The sequence below is a fragment of the Sorex araneus genome, chromosome 6 (assembly GCF_027595985.1).
Source record: "Sorex araneus isolate mSorAra2 chromosome 6, mSorAra2.pri, whole genome shotgun sequence".
In the NCBI taxonomy this organism is placed as follows: Eukaryota; Metazoa; Chordata; class Mammalia; order Eulipotyphla; family Soricidae; genus Sorex; species Sorex araneus.
In genome coordinates this window covers 1,918,435-1,936,732 of record NC_073307.1, presented here as the reverse complement: position 1 = coordinate 1,936,732, position 18,298 = coordinate 1,918,435, and the positions used below count along the sequence as shown (strand labels likewise).

General features: G+C 61.0%; 1 protein-coding gene across 5 annotated transcripts in view; it reads left to right on the top strand.

The window, feature by feature from the left end:
- The first annotated feature begins 442 nt into the window (after positions 1–442).
- Positions 443–18,298, top strand: part of LOC101550623 (sodium/hydrogen exchanger 9B1) — a 38,381-nt gene continuing 20,525 nt past the window's right edge. Inside the window, exons 1-6 of one of the 5 annotated variants that reach the window (XR_008630639.1) lie at positions 443–629; positions 7,262–7,328; positions 10,212–10,344; positions 13,719–13,889; positions 15,733–15,875; positions 18,053–18,180. Coding sequence is in view for 4 of the 5 variants with exons in the window: in XM_055141346.1 (XP_054997321.1) it covers positions 7,263–7,328; positions 10,212–10,344; positions 13,719–13,889; positions 15,733–15,875; positions 18,053–18,180 (641 nt within the window). In the remaining variant the exon portion in view is untranslated. Of the gene's footprint in view, positions 630–1,387; positions 1,617–7,261; positions 7,329–10,211; positions 10,419–13,653; positions 13,890–15,732; positions 15,876–18,052; positions 18,181–18,298 lie in introns of those variants that run through there. The other 4 variants (XM_055141346.1, XM_055141347.1, XM_055141348.1 and 1 more) reach the window with 4 other exon arrangements.

Sequence of the window (18,298 nt, the reverse complement as noted above, 5' to 3'; positions counted from 1 at the left end):
CTGAGGGGGCTGAGGGGGCTGAGGCAGGAGCTGAGGGGGGCTGAGGGGGCTGAGGGGAGCTGAGGGGGGCTGAGAGGGGCTGAGGGGGATGAGGGGGGCTGAGGGGGCTGAGGGGGGCTGAGGGGGCCGACGGGGGCCGACCGGGAAGTGACCGGGGGGTGACGGAGGAGCCGACCCGGAGCTGACCCGGGGCTGACGGGGGGAGGGGAGACCAGCCGGGCCGGCCGAGGAGGACTGGCCGGAGCTGGCCGGGAGGTGACCCCCCGGGGGCTGAGCCAGGGGCGGCCACCGCGGCGCACTGGCCGACGCGCCGTGACGCCAACGCTGCGCCCGCGTCCCAGCCCGCGCCCTGGCGCCGCCGCCGCCGGAAGGGGGCGGCCTGACACCGGAAGCGCACGGGCAGCCCGAGGGGACACGCCCCGCGCGGCCCACTTCCGGCTCCGGCCCGCCCCGCCCAGCGCCTCGGCTCAGCCCCGCCCGGCGCCTCGGCCCCGCCCCGCCCAGCGCCTCGGCCCCGCCCCGCCCAGCGCCTCGGCCCCGCCCCCGCGGTGAGCCCCGGCGGCGTTTTCGGGCGCGCGCGGTCTTGGCGGTTGTCTTGGCGGGCAGTGAGGATGCTGACGAGGTCGTAGGTACGGTCAGTCTCTCCGCCCTCCCGGGGCCGGCCTTCAGAGGCCCGCGGTCGGCGCGGGCGCGCCCCCTGCAGCCGGGGAGCCTCCCCCTCCCCGCCCCCCTGCAGCCGGGGAGCCTCCCCTCCCCGCCCCCCTGCAGCCGGGCGCCTCCCCCTCCCCGCCCCCCTGCAGCCGAGGAGCCTCCCCCCTCCTCTCTCCCCTGCAGCCTGGGAGCCTCCCCCTTCCCCGCCCCCCTGCAGCCGGGGCCCCTCCCCCTCCTCGCCCCCTGCAGCCGGGAAGCCTCCCCCTTCCCCGCCCCCCTGCAGCCGGGGCCCCTCCCCCTCCTCGCCCCCTGCAGCCGGGGCGCCTCCCCGCCCCCCTGCAGCCGGGGCGCCTCCCCCTCCCCCGCTCACCTGCAGCCGGGGAGCCTCCCCCATCCCCGCCCCCCTGCAGCCGAGGAGCCGCCCCTCCCCTGCAGCCAGGGAGCCTCCCCCCTCCTCGCTCCCCTGCAGCCTGGGAGCCTCCCCCCTCCTCGCTCCCCTGCAGCCTGGGAGCCTCCCCCCTCCTCGCTCCCCTGCAGCCAGGGAGTCTCCCCCTTCCCCGCCCCCCTGCAGCCGGGGAGCCTCCCCCTCCCCGCCCCCCTGCAGCCGGGGCGCCTCCCCCTCCCCGCCCCCCTGCAGCCAGGGAGCCTCCCCCCTCGCCGCGCCCCTGCAGCCAGGGAGCCGCCGCGCCCTCGCCGCCCCCTGCCCAGACCCTGCCGCGCTCGCTACCTGCTGGCCCCTGTGGGTGCTTGGCGGGCACCCGTGGGGCGCTGGTCTGCAGGCAGGCCCTAGCGCCGCGCGACCTCCCCGGTCTGTCAGTGACTGACCCGCCCGCGAGTGTGGGACTGCCACCCAGTACACGCACCGCGCAGGGCCGGGGCGGCGGTGGCTTTGCGGCACGCCGGGTCCCGGGCACAGGCCCGCCCCTCTCCTCCGCAAAGTGAAATAAAGACCGACGCAAACATCGGTGTGTGGCGGAGTGAGAGACCGCGGGAGAGGCGGAGCCTGGGGGGCGCGGGGGTGGGCCCCCGAGGCTGGGGACCTGCCTTGGAATGAGCGCGGGTTCAAGTGCGGCGGAGGGGCCGGTGTGCGGAGCAGAAACGGTGTCGCGGGTGCGGGGAGGGGTGGGCCGTGCCCAGGGAGACAGCCGGCCGTGGGGGTCGGCCTGGGGTGTGTGGACAGGATGGAGGGTCACGAGTGTAGTCCGTGCGGGGAGGGAGAGGGGGGCCTGGTCTGGCCAGAACCAGCCGAGACCCGGCCACGGGCGGCAGCCCGCGGAGAGTGTGCCCGCGGTGAGTGTGCCCGCGGTGAGTGTGGCCGCGGTGAGTGTGCCCGCGGTGAGTGTGCCCGCGGAGAGTGGGCCCGCGGTGAGTGTGCCCGCGGTGAGTGTGGCCGCGGTGAGTGTGGCCGCGGTGAGTGTGCCCGCGGTGAGTGTGCCCGCGGTGAGTGTGGCCGCGGTGAGTGTGGCCGCGGTGAGTGGGCCCGCGGTGAGTGGGCCCACGGTGAGTGTGCCCGCGGAGAGTGTGCCCGCGGTGAGTGTGCCCGCGGTGCGTGTGCCCGTGGTGAGTGGGCCGTGCTGAGAGGCGCAGGGGGGCGGCGGTACCCTCTCGCCTGTGTGGGAATCGTGGCTGGGCGCACAGCCTGCCGGCCGCCAAGCAGGACCCTTCTGGGTGGGAGGGAAACCAAGGCCGAGGGGTGGGCGCTGTGCTACGGCGGGGTGTGCGGGGGCGGGAGGCAGGGCGCGAGCCCCGACAGTGCTCATGGAGTCGGTTTAGCCTGAGGCATAAGCAGGCGCCTGGCTTGGCCTCACCGCCTGGCCCCGTGCTCCTGAGCTTGCGGGGCCCCTTCTCCCTTCTCCCTCTCCCCGGCCCCTTCTTCTCCCTCATCCCCGGAGCTCGGAGCTCGCTCTGCTCGGGCCGCGCCTTAGCCTCTCCGCCAGGCCCGGCTCAGAGCCACCGCCTCCGGGCCCCGGGAGGTGGGGTGACGTTTGGCCATGACGAAGAGTGGGGACACCCGTGCTGGCAAAGGGACCAGCAGCCGGGGCGGTGGCAGTGCCAGCTGTGTCTCCAGGCCGTGACCAGGACGAGCGTTCAGGTGCCTGCTGCCGCCCGGTGGCCCGGGGACCCAGACGTCATGGTGCAGTTGGCAGGGCTGGACCCCGGGAAGCCCGTCCCTCCCTCCCTCTGCCAGTGTGTCCCTGGGGCCACTGAGTCCCACACCGAGCACACAGCCCGGAGAGACGCGGGGTCCCAGGCGGGGAGAGAAGCTGCTGAGGGCAGCTTCTGCCGTAAGGGTCGGGGGCGGCGTCTGGCCAGAGTGGCGATGGGCCTCTAAGTGCTGCCCGTGCATTGCCGTCCAGCCCCCCACGCCGGCTGTCTGGCGGTGCTGCCCACTCAGGTGCCCCTGCAGGTGGATGCGTTGCTTGCAGCTGCGCGGGAGAGAAGCTCCGGTCTCCGGGAGCACAGAGGGGACGGTGGGCGCCTGCCGGGTGGGCTTCTCTGGTGGGTTGGTGGGGGCAGCGAGGCCCCTCACGCCCCTGGGAGGCCTGTGGGAGGCCTCAGGAGCAAAGAGCGAGGTGGTTGGGCTCGCCTGGCAGGACACTTCGCCTAGCCTGCTCTCACCCGATTGTTGGTCATTCTTGGAGTCACGGCAGGAAAATAGACAAGGCACGAATTGGAAGGAGGGGCCGGAGTGACAGCACAGTGGGGAGGACATTGCCTGGCACGCAGCTGACCTAGGTTCGATCCCCGGCATCCCATATGGTCCCCCGAGCACCACCAGGAGTAACGCCGGGTATGACCCAAAAAGCCACAGAGAGAGAGAGAGAGACAGAGAGACAGAGACAGAGACAGAGAGAGACGGAGAGTGACAGAGAGAGAGAGAAGAGGGTTCAGGGCAGAGCCTGCAGAACCCCAATAGTCAGGAGAGGGGCGAGGGGCGAGGGGGCCTGCCAGGCAGACAGAGGCTGGGAGAGAGCCCTGAGCACAGAGCCAGGAGCAGTCCCTGACACAGCCACGCGTGACCCCAAAATCCACAGCAACAGGGGCCTGGGGGCCAGCTGGGGTCTGATCCACAGGCCCCAGGCACGGCCGGACGCCCACACGCGGTTCGAATGTGTTCATGGTGGACTCTGGCTTGAGTTGTGCGGCCCAGACAGCCGCCTGGCCGCTCTGGGCATTAGGAGAAATGGCAGTGCGTCCCTGCGTGCCCTGCGGGGGACCTCCCTGGGGCCCAGCTCTCTGTCCCTGGGCTCTGAAAGGCTTAGACCGTGACTGTTTGTACTGGAGCATCTGTTTTGCCAGTTCCCAGAGTAACCCTGGGAGACGGGAGAGTTGCAGAGACTCTAGAGCGAGGCACACGGCTGAGCACGGATGCTATCGTCATGCTTTGTCTAACGTGTTTAAGACGTCACGCTAAAGCCCCGCTCCATGGAGGTGGGAAGAACCTCACAGGCTCGGCTGACGTCTCCGATGACATGGCCGAGTGCTCGGCTGCTAAGGGGGGTTGAGCCCACTGAGGTCCGCAAAGGGGACGTCCCCGCGCAGGACTGGTCACTCCTGAGTGTTGGCTGGTGCTGGCAGGGCCACTGGGTGGTGCTGTGGCTCAGCGTGAGTGGCCCAGGGACGCCCAGATGCCTGCCCCTCTCCTGGCGCACACGGGCCGCCCTGGCCCAGTTTCCTGCCGAGACCCACTTGAAACAGGGCAGGGCCCCTTTGGAAGGTCTGGGACTCGGAGGAGCATGGTGGGGGAGTGGTCAGAGATATGCAGCCAGTTAAAATCAGGGCACTCAGATCCTGGTAGTGGGTTTGTAATTAACATGCACAAGCAAAAGGACTTAAAAAAAAAAAAAAGCCAGGGGAGTTAGAGAACCTCTAAAACCCTCCGAATCCTCTCTGCTTTAAAATTCACTGTGTTGTTGGGGCTGGAGCGATAGCACGGCGGGTAGGGCGTTTGCCTTGCACTCGGCCAACCCTGGTTCGAATCCCAGCATCCCATAGGGTCCCCTGAGCACCGCCAGGGGTGATTCCTGAGTGCATGAGCCAGGAGTGACCCCTGTGCATTGCTGGGTGTGACCCAAAAAGCAAAAAAAAGTAAATAAATTAAAAAAATAAAATTCACTGTGTTGGCTGGAGAGACAGCACAGCAGGTAGTACCAGCACCACGTGGTCCGAGGCCGTGGGGATAGCGCAGCAGGCCCGGCCTTCGCCTTGCGTGGAGCCAGCGGGTTCAGTTTGACCACCGTGGCTCTTACCAGAAGCATCGCTGTACGCCTGTGACAGCGTGTGTGTGTGCTCACGCCCTGCGGCTTTGCTCCCACTCCTTTGACGTCTGTCCTGGCCCATTGCTCAGGACTCCTCCTTGAGCACCTCCGTCCCTTTCGCTGTCCGTGGAGCACTCCGCGTGTCCTTGCAGCCTGGTCACGGGGCTCCTGTTTTCTAGTCCGCTGTCTCCCGAGTGTACCCGGAAAGTGGATTCGCGTCTGGACGCCCCGCGCCTGCCACGGTGCCTGCCGTGCTGAGCGGCCGTGTCCGTGCTTTTGCTGTCCTTGGAGCATCTGGCTCGGTTTCCACCCGGTCTGTGCCCTGTGCTGGCTCCGGTGTGAGGGACCTCGAGCCCCTGCCCCCTCTCTCCGCTGCCCGTGACCACACACCCCGGGGGGGCAGGAGACTGGCTGACTGGAGTCGACCGTCAGCTGCGTCTGGGGACAGAGCCAGCCGGGGGGGCGCACGCTCCCTGCCGCAGTGTACGCTGTCTGTGGGACAGCCCCTTGTCATTCCTCGAGCACAGGCGGGGTCCGTGCCTCCGGGGACGGCTCGGGCCCCTGAGCCCCCTCTGCTTGGAGGGTCCCAGTGCTGGGGACGTTTCCTCAGCCCTGCACAGGCTCTTCGGTTCCTTTGGCCGCTTCCTCTTCCTGACTCGGCATGGCAGTTTCCACAGCCCTGGCCCTCAGGACACGGGGGCAGGGGACGCGCCCCGGGGTGCCCCGGGCCCCTGGCCATCCCTCTGGGCCCCGATTCAGACATTGCTCAGTCACCAGATCACTCTCAGAAGACTCCCACCAGCCCGCGGTCACTGCGTGGCCGAGTGAGGCGTGGTCTGCCGTGGTTCAGGAGGAGCGGGCAGGGACCACGGCTCCCTCAGCGTCCACTCGAGTCCTCCTCCCGCTGCACACCTCCGCCCCACGTGCCCCCGCAGAGCTGTAGCGCCTGCCGCCTGCGCCCCTCCGTCCGCAGAGACCCCGCCCTGGGCTTCAGCTCCGCAGGGGTCTCTGGCGGGTCTGACACGGATTACTTGGATACTTTTAAAACGAAAGCGCTTGTTGCAGTTTGTTACTAGGTATCGCAGATCCTGGCAGCCTGGGCAGCCCACACGCCTCTCCCCCTTCCCTTCCGGGGCTCAGGCGGCTGCCGGGCTCCACGTCTTCCAGATCGCCGGGACGCTTGTTCTGGGTTGTTCCCCTGCGCCCTGGTGCCAGCCTGCCAGGCCGGGAGGGCCTCTCCTCCACCCCTGCAGTGCAGCGCCCGGACCCCACCGGGAAGCCCGGCTCTGCCGCGTGCCGGGCTGGTCAGCCTCCCTGCCCGGCCCTGCCGGCCGCTGACTGCCAGCCCTGGTCTCCGCCGTGCGGCTCTCCCAGCCGCTGCCTCTGTGCCGGTCACGTGCTTGTTGGCCCGGTCACTCACATCCCTCCTGTGAGAGAGACGGCCTGGCACCGCCTTCGCGTCCTGCTTCCCTTAGCAGGACCGTCCTGCCTTCCGCCCACGCTTGGTGCAGAAGACAAACTCTCGTCTTCCCCGACCCCAAGAGGCCGTGTCACCCACGGCTTCTCCGTTTCTCTCTGCTTCTCGCTGTCCCGGGGCAGACGGGTCGGGGATGCCAAACTCCCGCCCCCAGATTACGAGCTTCCGAGATGTGGCCAGTGCCGCGTGGTCCTGGTCACTCTGGGCCGCCTGCCGGTGATCCTGGTCACTCTGGGCCACCTGCCGGTGGTCCTGGTCACTCTCGGCCACCTGCCATGGTCCTGGTCACTCTGGGCCGCCTGCCATGGTCCTTGTCACTCTGGGCCGCCTACCACATGGTCCTGGTCACTCTCGGCCACCTGACAGTGGTCCTGGTCACTCTGGGCTGCCTGCCATGGTCCTGGTCACTCTGGGCCGCCTGTCATGGTCCTGGTCACTCTGGGCCGCCTGCCGGTGATCCTGGTCACTCTGGGCCACCTGCTGGTGGTCCTGGTCACTCTCGGCCACCTGCCATGGTCCTGGTCACTCTGGGCCGCCTGCCATGGTCCTTGTCACTCTGGGCCGCCTGCCACATGCTCCTGGTCACTCTCGGCCACCTGACAGTGGTCCTGGTCACTCTGGGCTGCCTGCCATGGTCCTGGTCACTCTGGGCCGCCTGTCATGGTCCTGGTCACTCTGGGCCGCCTGCCGGTGGTCCTGGTCTTTCGAGCTTTTCTGCGTGGTTTTGAGGGGTGGTTTCCAGATGGTGTTCGGGGCTGTTTGACCAGAGAGGGCAGAGCGGGACATGCCCAGCCTGACGCCTGCCAGCAGCCGGTCGCACGTATGCGGGTTCCGGGCGCTCACGTCTTCTTTGTCTTTCCGGTTCTCCCGACAGCATGATCAGCGAAGGCCCCGGGAGCGACACGGAGAGTGACACTAGGAGATCGACTCCGACTGCCAAGGTGAACACCCTCTGCCGTGCGGTGCCCACACCCCCGGGGGGCCGGGGAGGGCCCCGTGAAAACCAGTCAGGACTCAGTGCTGTTTTCCTAGTTTACTTGGTAGATTTACTTGACGTGTCCAGGGCAGAAGTGGGACGCGGTCGTCTTAACAAAGCCAGTTTTACTACTGACCGGGCCCACGGGTGAACGAAGGAGTGAAAAGTTGGGAAGGCGTGGGAGACAGACGTGAGAGGCTTTAGGGAGACGGAGCTCGAGCTGGGTATTTCTCACCGTGCTGGAAACAGGGTCTGCGGCCACGTGAGGTGCACGCGTGAAGAAGGCCGCGTTCTTCCTTCCTGCTGACGTGGGCGCAAGCCAGAGGCAGCCCGTTGACTTGGTTTTATTGAACAGCAGGTGTTAGCAAGCAGGAGTCGAAACTGTCATTTTTAAATAAGGGCCTTGCCCAGAGGTGCTCAGGTCCTCAGGGTTGGCGAGAGCCCCCCCACGAGCCATCGCCCCCACCCAGTCAGCGATGTTTTAGAATAGGGTAGTGGGCGTCCCCCAAATAATTCTCTCTCTCTTTTTTTTTTTTTTTTTTTTGCTTTTTGGGTCACACCCGGCAATGCACAGGGTTTACTCCTGGCTCTGCACTCAGGAATTACTCCTGGCAGTGCTCAGGGGACCATATGGGATGCTGGGAATCGAACCCGGGTCGGCCGTGTGCAAGGCATACGCCCTACCCGCAGTGCTATCACTGCAGCCACCCCCCCAAATAATTCTTAAGAGGTCAGAAGGTCCTTTTATAAAATTTCATCAGGGATTTTGAAATCACTTTGTCTACCTAAATATATTTTGTCCTGGTCTGTCAAATAGCTAGAAAGTCTGAAAGTACAAAACATAGAATAATAAACGTGGCTGTACATGGGTCATAGCACGTGGCTGTACATGGGTAATAGACATGGCTGTACGTGGGTCATAGCGTGTGGCTATACATGGGTCATAGAGTGTGGCTGTACGTGGGTCATAGCGTGTGGCTGTACGTGGGTCATAGAGCGTGGCTGTATGTGGATAATAGAGCGTGGCTGTACGTGGGTCATAGAGTGTGGCTGTACATGGGTCATAGAGCGTGGCTGTACATGGGTCATAGAGCGTGCCTGTACGTGGCCCGTCGCCCCCAGATAGAATTCGCCTTTGAGTCCCGCCCAGGCCTTTCTCCTAGCTAAGGCACTTCGGAAAGCCTGGGACCATCCATAATCTGGCATCAAGAACTTTCATGCTAGACAAAGGGGGGTCCTGCCGCTCCCAGACCTCAGGGACCTTCCCGTCCCCCCACCCAGACCTCAGGGGTCTTCCCGTCCCCCCTCCCAGACCTCAGGGGTCTTCCCGTCCCCCCTCTGGGACTCTCTCTGGGTCATCGGGGCTTCCGGCTGTCGGAGTGGTTTGGTGGTCTCTGCACTCCAACTCTATCAGTGACTTCTCAGCCTCCTGGAGCTGCCCAACTCTGAGCACCACTTGGCTCTTCTAACTTGGTTTTTAATCTTGTTTTCGTGACGTTTGGTGTGTGGGGGGGGATGTTTGGGCTACACCCAGTGATTCCTAGGGCTAGCTCCTGACTCAACACTCAGGAATCATTCCTGGTGGTGCTTGGGAGACCGGATGGAATGTGGGGGGTGGAACCCAGTCGGTCTGCAGAGTTCGCACCAACCCGCTATGCTGTCTCTCTGGCCCTGTCTTGGTTTCGCCTTGGTAGAGGCCAGAGTCTTCCTTCACCCAGACCGACTACTGCTCAGAGCGTTACTGGACCCAGCCCTGAGGATCCTTATGGGCCCAGCCTTGTTTTTCCGCATGTTGTGGCCCAGTTTTCCCAGCACCATTTGCTGAAGCGGCTGTCTCCACTGCATCCATAGCCCCAGGTCCTTGGTCAAAGTCGAGTTTGTCTCAGCTGCTCAGCTCCAACCCACGGTCCGAGTCCAGCCAAGTCCTGGCCAGGGCCGCTTGGATGCTGTAGCTTCATCCTCAACTTCAGGTCCGTTCACAAGATGCCTTCCAGCTTTTTATTTCTCGGTATGAGGCTGGCCATTCAGGGTATTTTATGATTTCATACAAACTTTAGCATTGACTGTTTTACCGCCTCAAAAAATATCATTGGGATTTGGATGGGGATTGCCTTGAATCACTATAGTAATTTAGGTGGATGGTCCTTTTAATAATATTGATTCTTCTGGTTTGTGAACAGGTTTTCCATTCCTAAGGTCTTCCTCTGTGTCTTCCTTCAGTGACATCTTTCATTGCAGAGTTTGCTCACTGATTCTGTTAGCTTAATTTCTATGTACTTAGGGAACTATTTTGAATGAAACAGACTCTGATTCCTTAATCTTCTGGTTCATTCTTTGCGTATAGGAATGCAGCTGATTTTAGTGTGTTGGCTTTGTACCAGCCACTTTGATGGGCTGGCTAACTGTTTCTCGGAGCTCTGTAGCAAACTCTTCTCTGCATGTTTTCATTTCAGCAGAAGATGCTGATAATCCGTCTTCCTCTTTTCCAATTTGGATCCCTTTAATTTCTTTTTCTAGGCTGATTGCTATTGCTAGGACTTCTATACTATGCTGAATAAAAGTAGAGACAGGGGGCCTCCTTGCCCTGTGCCTGGTCTGAGGGAAATCTTTCGGTTTTTCACCACTGAGAATGATATTGGCGGTGGGTCTCTATTATCTTGAGGAAGCTTCCTTCCACTCCTATTTTATTGAAGATTTTTAAAATCATGAATAGATTGATGTTGGGTCCTCATCCAAAGCTTTCTCTGCAGTAACTGACACACCGTGATTTTCACCTTTGCTTTTGCGGATGTGTTGTGTCATGTTCATCGATTTGTGCTTATTTCTTTAAATGTTTGTTTTGCCTCAGGCCTCCGACACTGATAAAGTCAGACACCACAGAAAAGTTTCTCCTGCTTCAGCAAGCTCAAATGTAAGAAGGCCACAGGGGGAAAAGGAGCCTGATCATGTGAGAGGCAGACTGAATGAGATCATCACAAACAGTACGTGGCGTTGGCGCGTGAGGGGTGGGAGAGGTCGGCGGCGGAGCCCCCCTCCCACTGTCCATCCAGTCCAGGTGAGCGGCTGGAGGACAGCGCGCTGGGGCCCGGGAGGTGACACTTCTGTGAATGTGTCAGAGGCACAGCAGGTGCTTAGCAGATAGGCACGAGCTTTTTCATGGCCCTTTGTGTAAGAGTCTGGGAGCAGCACTGATAGACTTTTTTGTTTTGTTTTGGGTTTTGTTTTGTTTTCTCTTTGGGGGCCACACCCGGTGTTGTGCAGGGCTCACTTCTGGCTGTGCTCAGGGACCACTCCTGGGACGCGTGGGGGACTCTGGGGGGTGCCAGGGAGAGAACCCAGCTCTGGGGCCCGCGGGGCAAGAGCCTGCCCGCTGCACTGTCTCTCTGACGCCCACCGAGCCTCTAAAATCTTACTTTGGCATTTAATCCTAAGCTACTTAGAAAGAACTTTGTACATCTGGTAGTAATCAGGTTCTCAATAAAATTAGTTCCTAAATTTTAAAACACATGGACCCTTGTGAGTGGTGGCAGAAAGCTAGTTTACCACTAACACTTTAAACCATCTCATTATCACCTAATACTTATAAAAGAATTCTTTTTTAAAAAAAAAAAGTCTGGGGCTGGAGCGATAGCACAGCGGGTAGGGTGTTTGCCTTGCACGCGGCCGACCCGGGTTCGAATCCCAGCATCCCATATGGTCCCCTGAGTACCGCCAGGGGGTAATTCCTGAGTAAAGAGCCAGGAGTGACCCCTGTGCATCGCCGGGTGTGACCCAAAAAGAAAAAAAAAAAAAGTCTGGCCTCCTTTCATTTATCATTATTTTTTGTTTCATTTTGTTTGGGGCCATGCCCTGTGCTGCTCCTGGCTTGCTCCTGGCTCTGTGCTCAGGTCTCACTCCCGGCGGCCCCGGGAACTGTGCGGGGTGCCGGCGGGGAGCCAGGTGCCCTGCCCGCCGCACAGCCGCTCCCCCACCTTCTCCTCCTCCTTCTCCGTGATGCTTCTCTTGATCCTTTTGGTGATGCCCTGGAGTTTGCAGTTCACACTTAGAGCTGGTTCAGTTCCACTTTCAGGTAACACTGCCCCGCCTCGGGGCAGGACAGATGTTTGCAGCAACAGATACTCCTGGCTCCTGCCTCCTGGTTGTCCCGTCGCTGCTATAGCCAGTGAATATGTTTGCCATCACGTGGTGCGACAGACTGCCGTTAGCTCAGTCAGACTGAAGGGCGGGCTGGGCACAGCAAGGGGGGCCGTGTGCAGAGACCCAGGGTCAGTCGCACAGGGCGCACAGCCACCACAGACAGTAGCCTCTGAGCACCAAGCCGGGAGTCGCCCCTCAGCACTGCTGGGTATGACCACAGAGCCAAACCAAATCACCACAAAGCTGTGTTACTCGGGCTCCTCCTGTACGTGAACTCTCAGAAGCGTGTTTCACCACCCAGTCGTCGGCTGAGAGAGGCTGCGTGGCTCTAATGACATCTGCTCATTCTCGGGAGCGCGGGGAATGTCAGCTGTGCTAGAACTCACTCCCGGCTCTGTGCTCAGGGCGCACTCCCGGCTCTGTGCTCAGGGCTACTCCCGGCTCTCTGCTCAGGGCTACTCCCAGCTCTGTGCTCAGGGCTCACTCCTGGCTCTGTGCTCGGGGCTCACTCCCGGCTCTGTGCTCAGGGCTATTCCCGGCTCTGTGCTCAGGGCTCACTCCCGGCTCTGTGCTCAGGACTCACTCCCGGCTCTGTGCTCAGGGCTACTCCTGGCTCTGTGCTCAAGGCTCACTCCTGGCTCTGTGCTCAGTGTCACTCCTGGCTCTGTGCTCAGGGCTCACCCTGGCTCTGTGCTCGGGGCTCACTCCTGGCTCTGTGCTCAGGGCTCACTCCCGGCTCTGTGCTCGGGGCTCACTCCCGGCTCTGTGCTCGGGGCTCACTCCCGGCTCTGTGCTCAGGGTTCACTCCCGGCTCTGTACTCGGGACCCATCTTGCTGGTGCCCAGGGAGCTGTGGATGGTGGTGGGGATTGCACCGAGGTGGCTGTCCAGGGCGCCAGAAGAGTAGCTGTCTCTCTTCTCATCCGTTCTTTCAGTGGGAAGATTGTTGCCTGGAGGATGGGCCAGGTGGTACTTGCTTTGCATCCCACTGACCTGGTTTGGGCCCTGGTACCGCACACGCCTCCTAGCACTGCCACGGGGCACTCCTGGACACAAACCAGGATGGCCCTGGAGCACTGCTGGGTCTGGCCCCCAAACCGAACCGAACCGAAGCAAACCGTTCAGTGTTGCCAGTCCCCCAGTTCTGCGGAGGAACAGCCGCGGGAGCCGTGGGGGCAGGGACGGGAATCTTGGCTTTGGCTTCCTGCCGGGGGCTTGCGGAGGTCTGGGCAGCACCGAGGGGTCCGGGGAAGGAACACCCTGGAACTGCATTCAGAATCCCAACCGCCCCGGAGTGGGCCTGGCGGGAACGGAGGGAGGCGGGTCTCCCTAAACTCTGAGTCGGGCCTCTCCTCTGGCCCCCCTGCCTCTGGGAGAACCCGGCCCTGCCTAAGGCGGGCAGCTCACTCCCCGTCTCACCCCGTCCCCTCTCTGCTCTCCTCACTCCCGTCTCTCTGCTCCCTGCAGGCGGTGAAGAGGCTCCAGGCGGCTCTGCCTGTGGCCGCTGACCAGACAGGGCCGGCAGGGGCAGCTCTGTGCACGGCTGGGAGTCACTGTCCTCCTGGTAGAAAAGCTACTGGGGAACACGACAGCCGTGGGGGTGGGTGGAGAAAGGCCCGGGACAGAGGTGGGTCAGTGACACTAGGGGCAGGACACTTAGCCAGTGACAGGGACAGCAGTGAGGAGACGGTGCAGAAGCATGCAACCGCCGTCGGAACATGATAAAATACAAAACAGAGTACACCCTATCCTGTTAGCCTGAGGTCAGGAGAAGTGTTTACTGCTTTAAAGGGTTTGCTGTTAGTCAAGATTTTTAAATAAAAATATAAATATTTAAAATGTGTCTCATGGGGGCTGGAGCAATAGCACAGCGGGGAGGGCGTTTGCCTTGCACGCGGCCGACCCGGGTTCGAATCCCAGCATCCCATATGGTCCCCTAGCACCGCCAGGGGTAATTCCTGAGTGCAGAGCCAGGAGTAACCCCTGTGCATCGCCAGGTGTGACCCAAAAAGAAAAAAAAATAAAATAAAATAAAATGTGTCTCATAAAATGAGATCTATGTTAAGCTGATTTCCCCGACCACGTATTGTAACATTTTTATCTTGTTAACGTTTATCTCATTGACATTTTATTTTAACACTAATTTGAATGCAGTGCACAGGCTTGAGAAGACGGGCTCAGTGGCGCGTGCGTGGACGCGCCTGCCTTCTCTGTTTCAGCCGTCATTCTCCTCCTGGGGTGGTGTGCGGCCTGGGCCGCCACGGGCCCCGACGTCCTCCCCGGCGGGAGCCTCTTCGGCCTGATCATCCTCTTCTACAGCGCCTTCCTCGGGGGGAAGCTGCTGGAATGCGTCCAGATCCCCTCGGTGCCGCCTCTCCCGCCTCTCCTCGGTAGGTGCTCAGGCCAGGCTGGGGAGGGCGGAGCGTCGGCGGGTGCCCGGCTCGCTCTGCGCGTGTCTGCTCCACACCCACAGAGGCATGCTTCCCGGGAACACGGGTTTTGCATCATTCACGTGTGATGCTGGTTGGTTTCCCACAGGCGTCCTTGATTGTTTGGGGGCGGTTCTTTATTTGGGGGTCACACCCGGCGGGGCTTGGGCGCTGCTCCGACGGTGCTCGGGGGACCGGGCTGCAGCTGGGCCTGTCCCAGGCCGATGCCCCGCCCCCTCCCCAGCCCAGGCCTTTGAACTTGAACTTAGAGTGTGTTATCAGTCAGGAAAACGTCGCAGAATGTGGGATTTCCTGGCAGATAACGCTGCCCCGGGCGAGTGCGCAGCGGAGAGGGTGATCGTGACTGGGCCACAGGCGTGCCCTGGGTTCAGAGTAAGCTGCTGGTGCCCACTGTGCGGGCGCTGCCTGTCGTGAGATAGTGTGTCGTCAGCGTGACAGAACTCTCGCGACGGGAGGAGAACTAGGGAAGGAATCCTGCTGGAGGGAGGCCGCAGCGAAGGGCAGTGGGAGGGCACTTGCCTTGCACGCGGTCAGCCTGGCTTCATCCCGACACTCTGGTCCCTGGGCCGGCGAGGAGCGATCCCTGAGTGCAGAGCCAGGAGTAAGACCTCAGCATCGCCGGGGGTGACCAGAACAAACGGAAAGAGATTCTACCAGATGGCCACCAGTCAGTCCCGGAGCATCCAGTACATGCAGCTGAGAGAACAGTGCTCGTGGGGATGGCCTGCGTGTGTGTGTGTGTGTGTGTGTGTGCGCATGTGTGTGCATGTGTGTGCATGTGTGTGCGTGTTGTGTGCTTGTGTGTGCATGTGCCTGTGCATGTGCATATTTCTCTGTGTACATGTGCACATGCATGTGCATGCATGTGTGCTTACATGTGTGTATCCATATGTGTGCATGTGTATGCATGTGTGCGCATATCTGCATGTGTCTGCATCTGTGCATGTGTGTCTATGGGTGCATGCATGTGAGTGTGCATGTGTGCACATGTGCGCGGGTGTGTGGGTGTGCGTGGGTGTGCATGTGTGTGTGCGTGTAGGGGTGTGTGTGTGTGCACGTATGTGTGTGTGTGTAGGTGGGGGTGGGCTCTCAGGTGGTGCTCCCGGGATGCAGGGGGCACTCATGGAGAAACCCAGTGGGTCTGGTGACGCCCTCCGTACCTCTCGGTCCCAGCCATGGGTCTGTGAGCGGGGCACGGGGGTGGGGCCATGCTGTCCAGGCACCAGACCGGGGGGGGGGGGCCTGTCTCTGGCCGCTGAACCCCGTGTCCTCCTGACACCGTCGGGGCCGTGGCAGCCACACAGCTGGCTCGCACACGACCCCTGTCCTGTCTCCCCTGGCCCGTGGAGGGATCTCCCAGTTGGAGTCCTCTGGAGGTTTTATTCTTCTGGGGGGCAGGGGCGTCACCCCACAAGGCACAGGGGTTGGTCCCGGCTCTGCACTCAGGAATCACTCCTGGCGGTGCCCGGGGACCCTATGGGATGCTGAGAACCGAACCCGGGTCGGCCATATGTGAGGCAAACGCCCCCCCTGCTCTACTATCACTCTGGCCCCTCCTGTGTCACATTAACTCTAACCCTCCAAAACACAGCACAACACTCGAGTCGGCAGGGGTGCGAGTGCCCGGGTACCTCTCCCCCGTGCCCGCCCTCTGCCCGGCCCCGAGGCTCATGCTTCTGGCCCCTACTGCAGAGTCGAGCCACGTGGTGTGTTTGAGAAGACGTTTCTGTGTTCTTGGGGGAAATGCTCTGAATCAGGCGTGTTCTGTGTTCTTTCCGTGAAGGGATGCTACTGGCTGGTTTTGCCATCAGAAATATCCGATTCCTCAGTGAAATCGTCTCTGTCAACCCCTTATGGTCTTCGACGTTAAGGAACATGGCTCTCACCGTCATCCTCGTACGGGCCGGGCTTGGCCTCGACCCCAAGGTACATTTCCAGTCATCTGCGAATAAGATTGTTTCCGAGCTCGGAGGCGGTGTCGGAGAGAAGGAGAAGGAGTCAGCCCAACCCAGAGCAGGAACGCAGACTTGGGGCCTGGAGAGACAGCGCAGCAGGGAAGGCTAAGAATACACAGTACAGGGCTGGAGCGAGAGCACAGCAGGGAGGGCGTTTGCCTTGCACACGGCCCACCCAGGTTTGATTCCCAGCATCCTATATGGTCCCCCGAGCACTTCCAGGAGTAGTTCTTGAGTGCAGAGCCAGGAGTAACCCCTGTGCATCGCCGGGTGTGACCCAACAAGAAAAAAAAAAAAATACACAGAACAGCAATAGAAGAAGACGATTTGGCAGAAATATTGTCCCTTGATTTCTGCTTTGGGTCGTCATTGTGGCTGAGGGAGGAGAGACCACCACAGAAGTGTCAGATTTCTGGGGAGATTGTCGTGAGGGGCTGGAGTCGGAGCGCGGCAGTGGCGTGCTCAGGCCAGGAAGAGGCTCGGGGCTGAGTGTCCAGGCCGGGGCCCTCCGGCATGACCGGGCAGGGCCAGAGAAGCAAAGGAGTCTCACACTTGCTCTGCGCACGCCGGGCCCGGCTCGTCTGGCCGCCAGCGTGGTCGGCTGAGCTGTTCCGGGCGGGGAAGGGCCTGGGGCCTCTCTGCAGACTCAGCGGAAGCTCCCGCTGTCTCCGTTTCCCGCCGGAGATTCAGAGTCTCGGTGGGAGTGCGCTACTTGCCCCCACACCAAGCTTGTTCCTGATTTTCTGATTATCTGGTTATGAAACAGTAGCTGTCGCTTTAATGTCTCCATCGAGGAAATATCGGCGTGCAAGACTGTAGGCCTTGGGCTCGGGTCTCACACACCTGTAAGAACCCGGCACGCGTCCCACGGCCAGTTCAGCCCTCCCGCCACTGTCCCAAAGCCAACCCGGCCCAGCCCGCCTCTCCTGCCCTCGGCCTCGCCCCGGACCCCGCCCCTCTGGGCACCGCAGACCTGCGGTCTGAGAGTCCACGGAACTGCTTCCACCCACCTGAGCCTAGTGTTTGAACATGTCCCTGAAATGCTCCTGCTCTGAGGGCCATGAATCTATTTAGGCCTTAAAAGACGGCTGCTCGTTAATATGACAGGTCGTCTCAGGATGCTCAAATAAATGCATAAGTTTAGAGAAAGTGAGTCATTTCAGTGATGATTTATTATACTTTCCAGTAGAAATTTGAGCCAATGAGAAATGGGGGGTTTTGTTGTTGTTTGCTTTTTGTTTTTCCTTTGTAGCTGTTTAAGTGATTTTTTTTTGGTGTGTTGCTATTTTCCTATTTATAGTCATTACATTTATCAAGTAGTTTGTCTCTAAAAATTCAGTTCAGTGGTGAGGGCGGTGGAAATCTGTGAAGATACGTAATTGTATTATTTACTAGGAAGATTAGGGAAGGTAGAAATCATTGATTAGGGGCTGGAGCAATAGCACAGCAGGTAGGGCATTTGCCTTGCACCCGGCCAACCCAGGTTCGATTCCCAGCATCCCATAGGGTCCCCTGAGCACCGCCAGGAGTGATTCCTGAGTGCAGAGCCAGGAGTAACCCCTGTGCATCGCCAGGTGTGACCCAAAAAGAAAAAAAAAAAGAAATCATTGATTAATTATAGAGCTATGAACCCTTTCTAATAATAAGCTCCCCGTGACCCATTCGATATGCCAAAAACAGTAACAACAGGCCTCACGATAGAGACGTTGCTGGTGCCCGCTCGAGCAGACCAGTGAGCAATGGGATGACAGTGCTACAATGCAGAACCGTTTCTAACCTTTCAGGTGTAACTTTTTTTTTTTTTTTGCTTTTTTGGGTCACACCTGGCAATGCACAGGGGTCACTCCTGGCTCTGCACTCAGGAATCACCCCTGGCGGTGCTCAGAGGACCATATGGGATGCTGGGAATCGAACCGGGTCGGCCGCGTGCAAGGCAAACGCCCTCCCCGCTGTGCTATCGCTCCAGCCCTCAGCTGTAACATTTTGTCCAGGGGAACTAGCTCTGAATCCAGTTTATGCTGACACACAGAAATGGCTGCGTCCATGTGTGTGTCCCCAGGGACACGCGGGGCCAGAGCTCAGCACGGCCGCTCGGCCTCCGTCTGCTCTGTGCGCAGCCACGCCCACTGCGCCTCTCCTGTGTTTCAGATCCTGAAGACCATGAAGGGGGTGTGCCTGCGGCTGTCCATCGGGCCCTGCCTGACAGAGTCCTTCTCCGCTGCGATCATCTCCCACTACCTCCTGGGCTTTCCCTGGGAGTGGGGCTTTCTAGTAGGGTAATGTGCCCATCTCTCCCTGGTGCGCGGTGACGGTGCCTGCTGTGTGCCGGGCGTGCGGTGACGGTGCCTGCTGTGTGCCGGGCGTGCGGTGACGGTGCCTGCTGTGTGCCGGGCG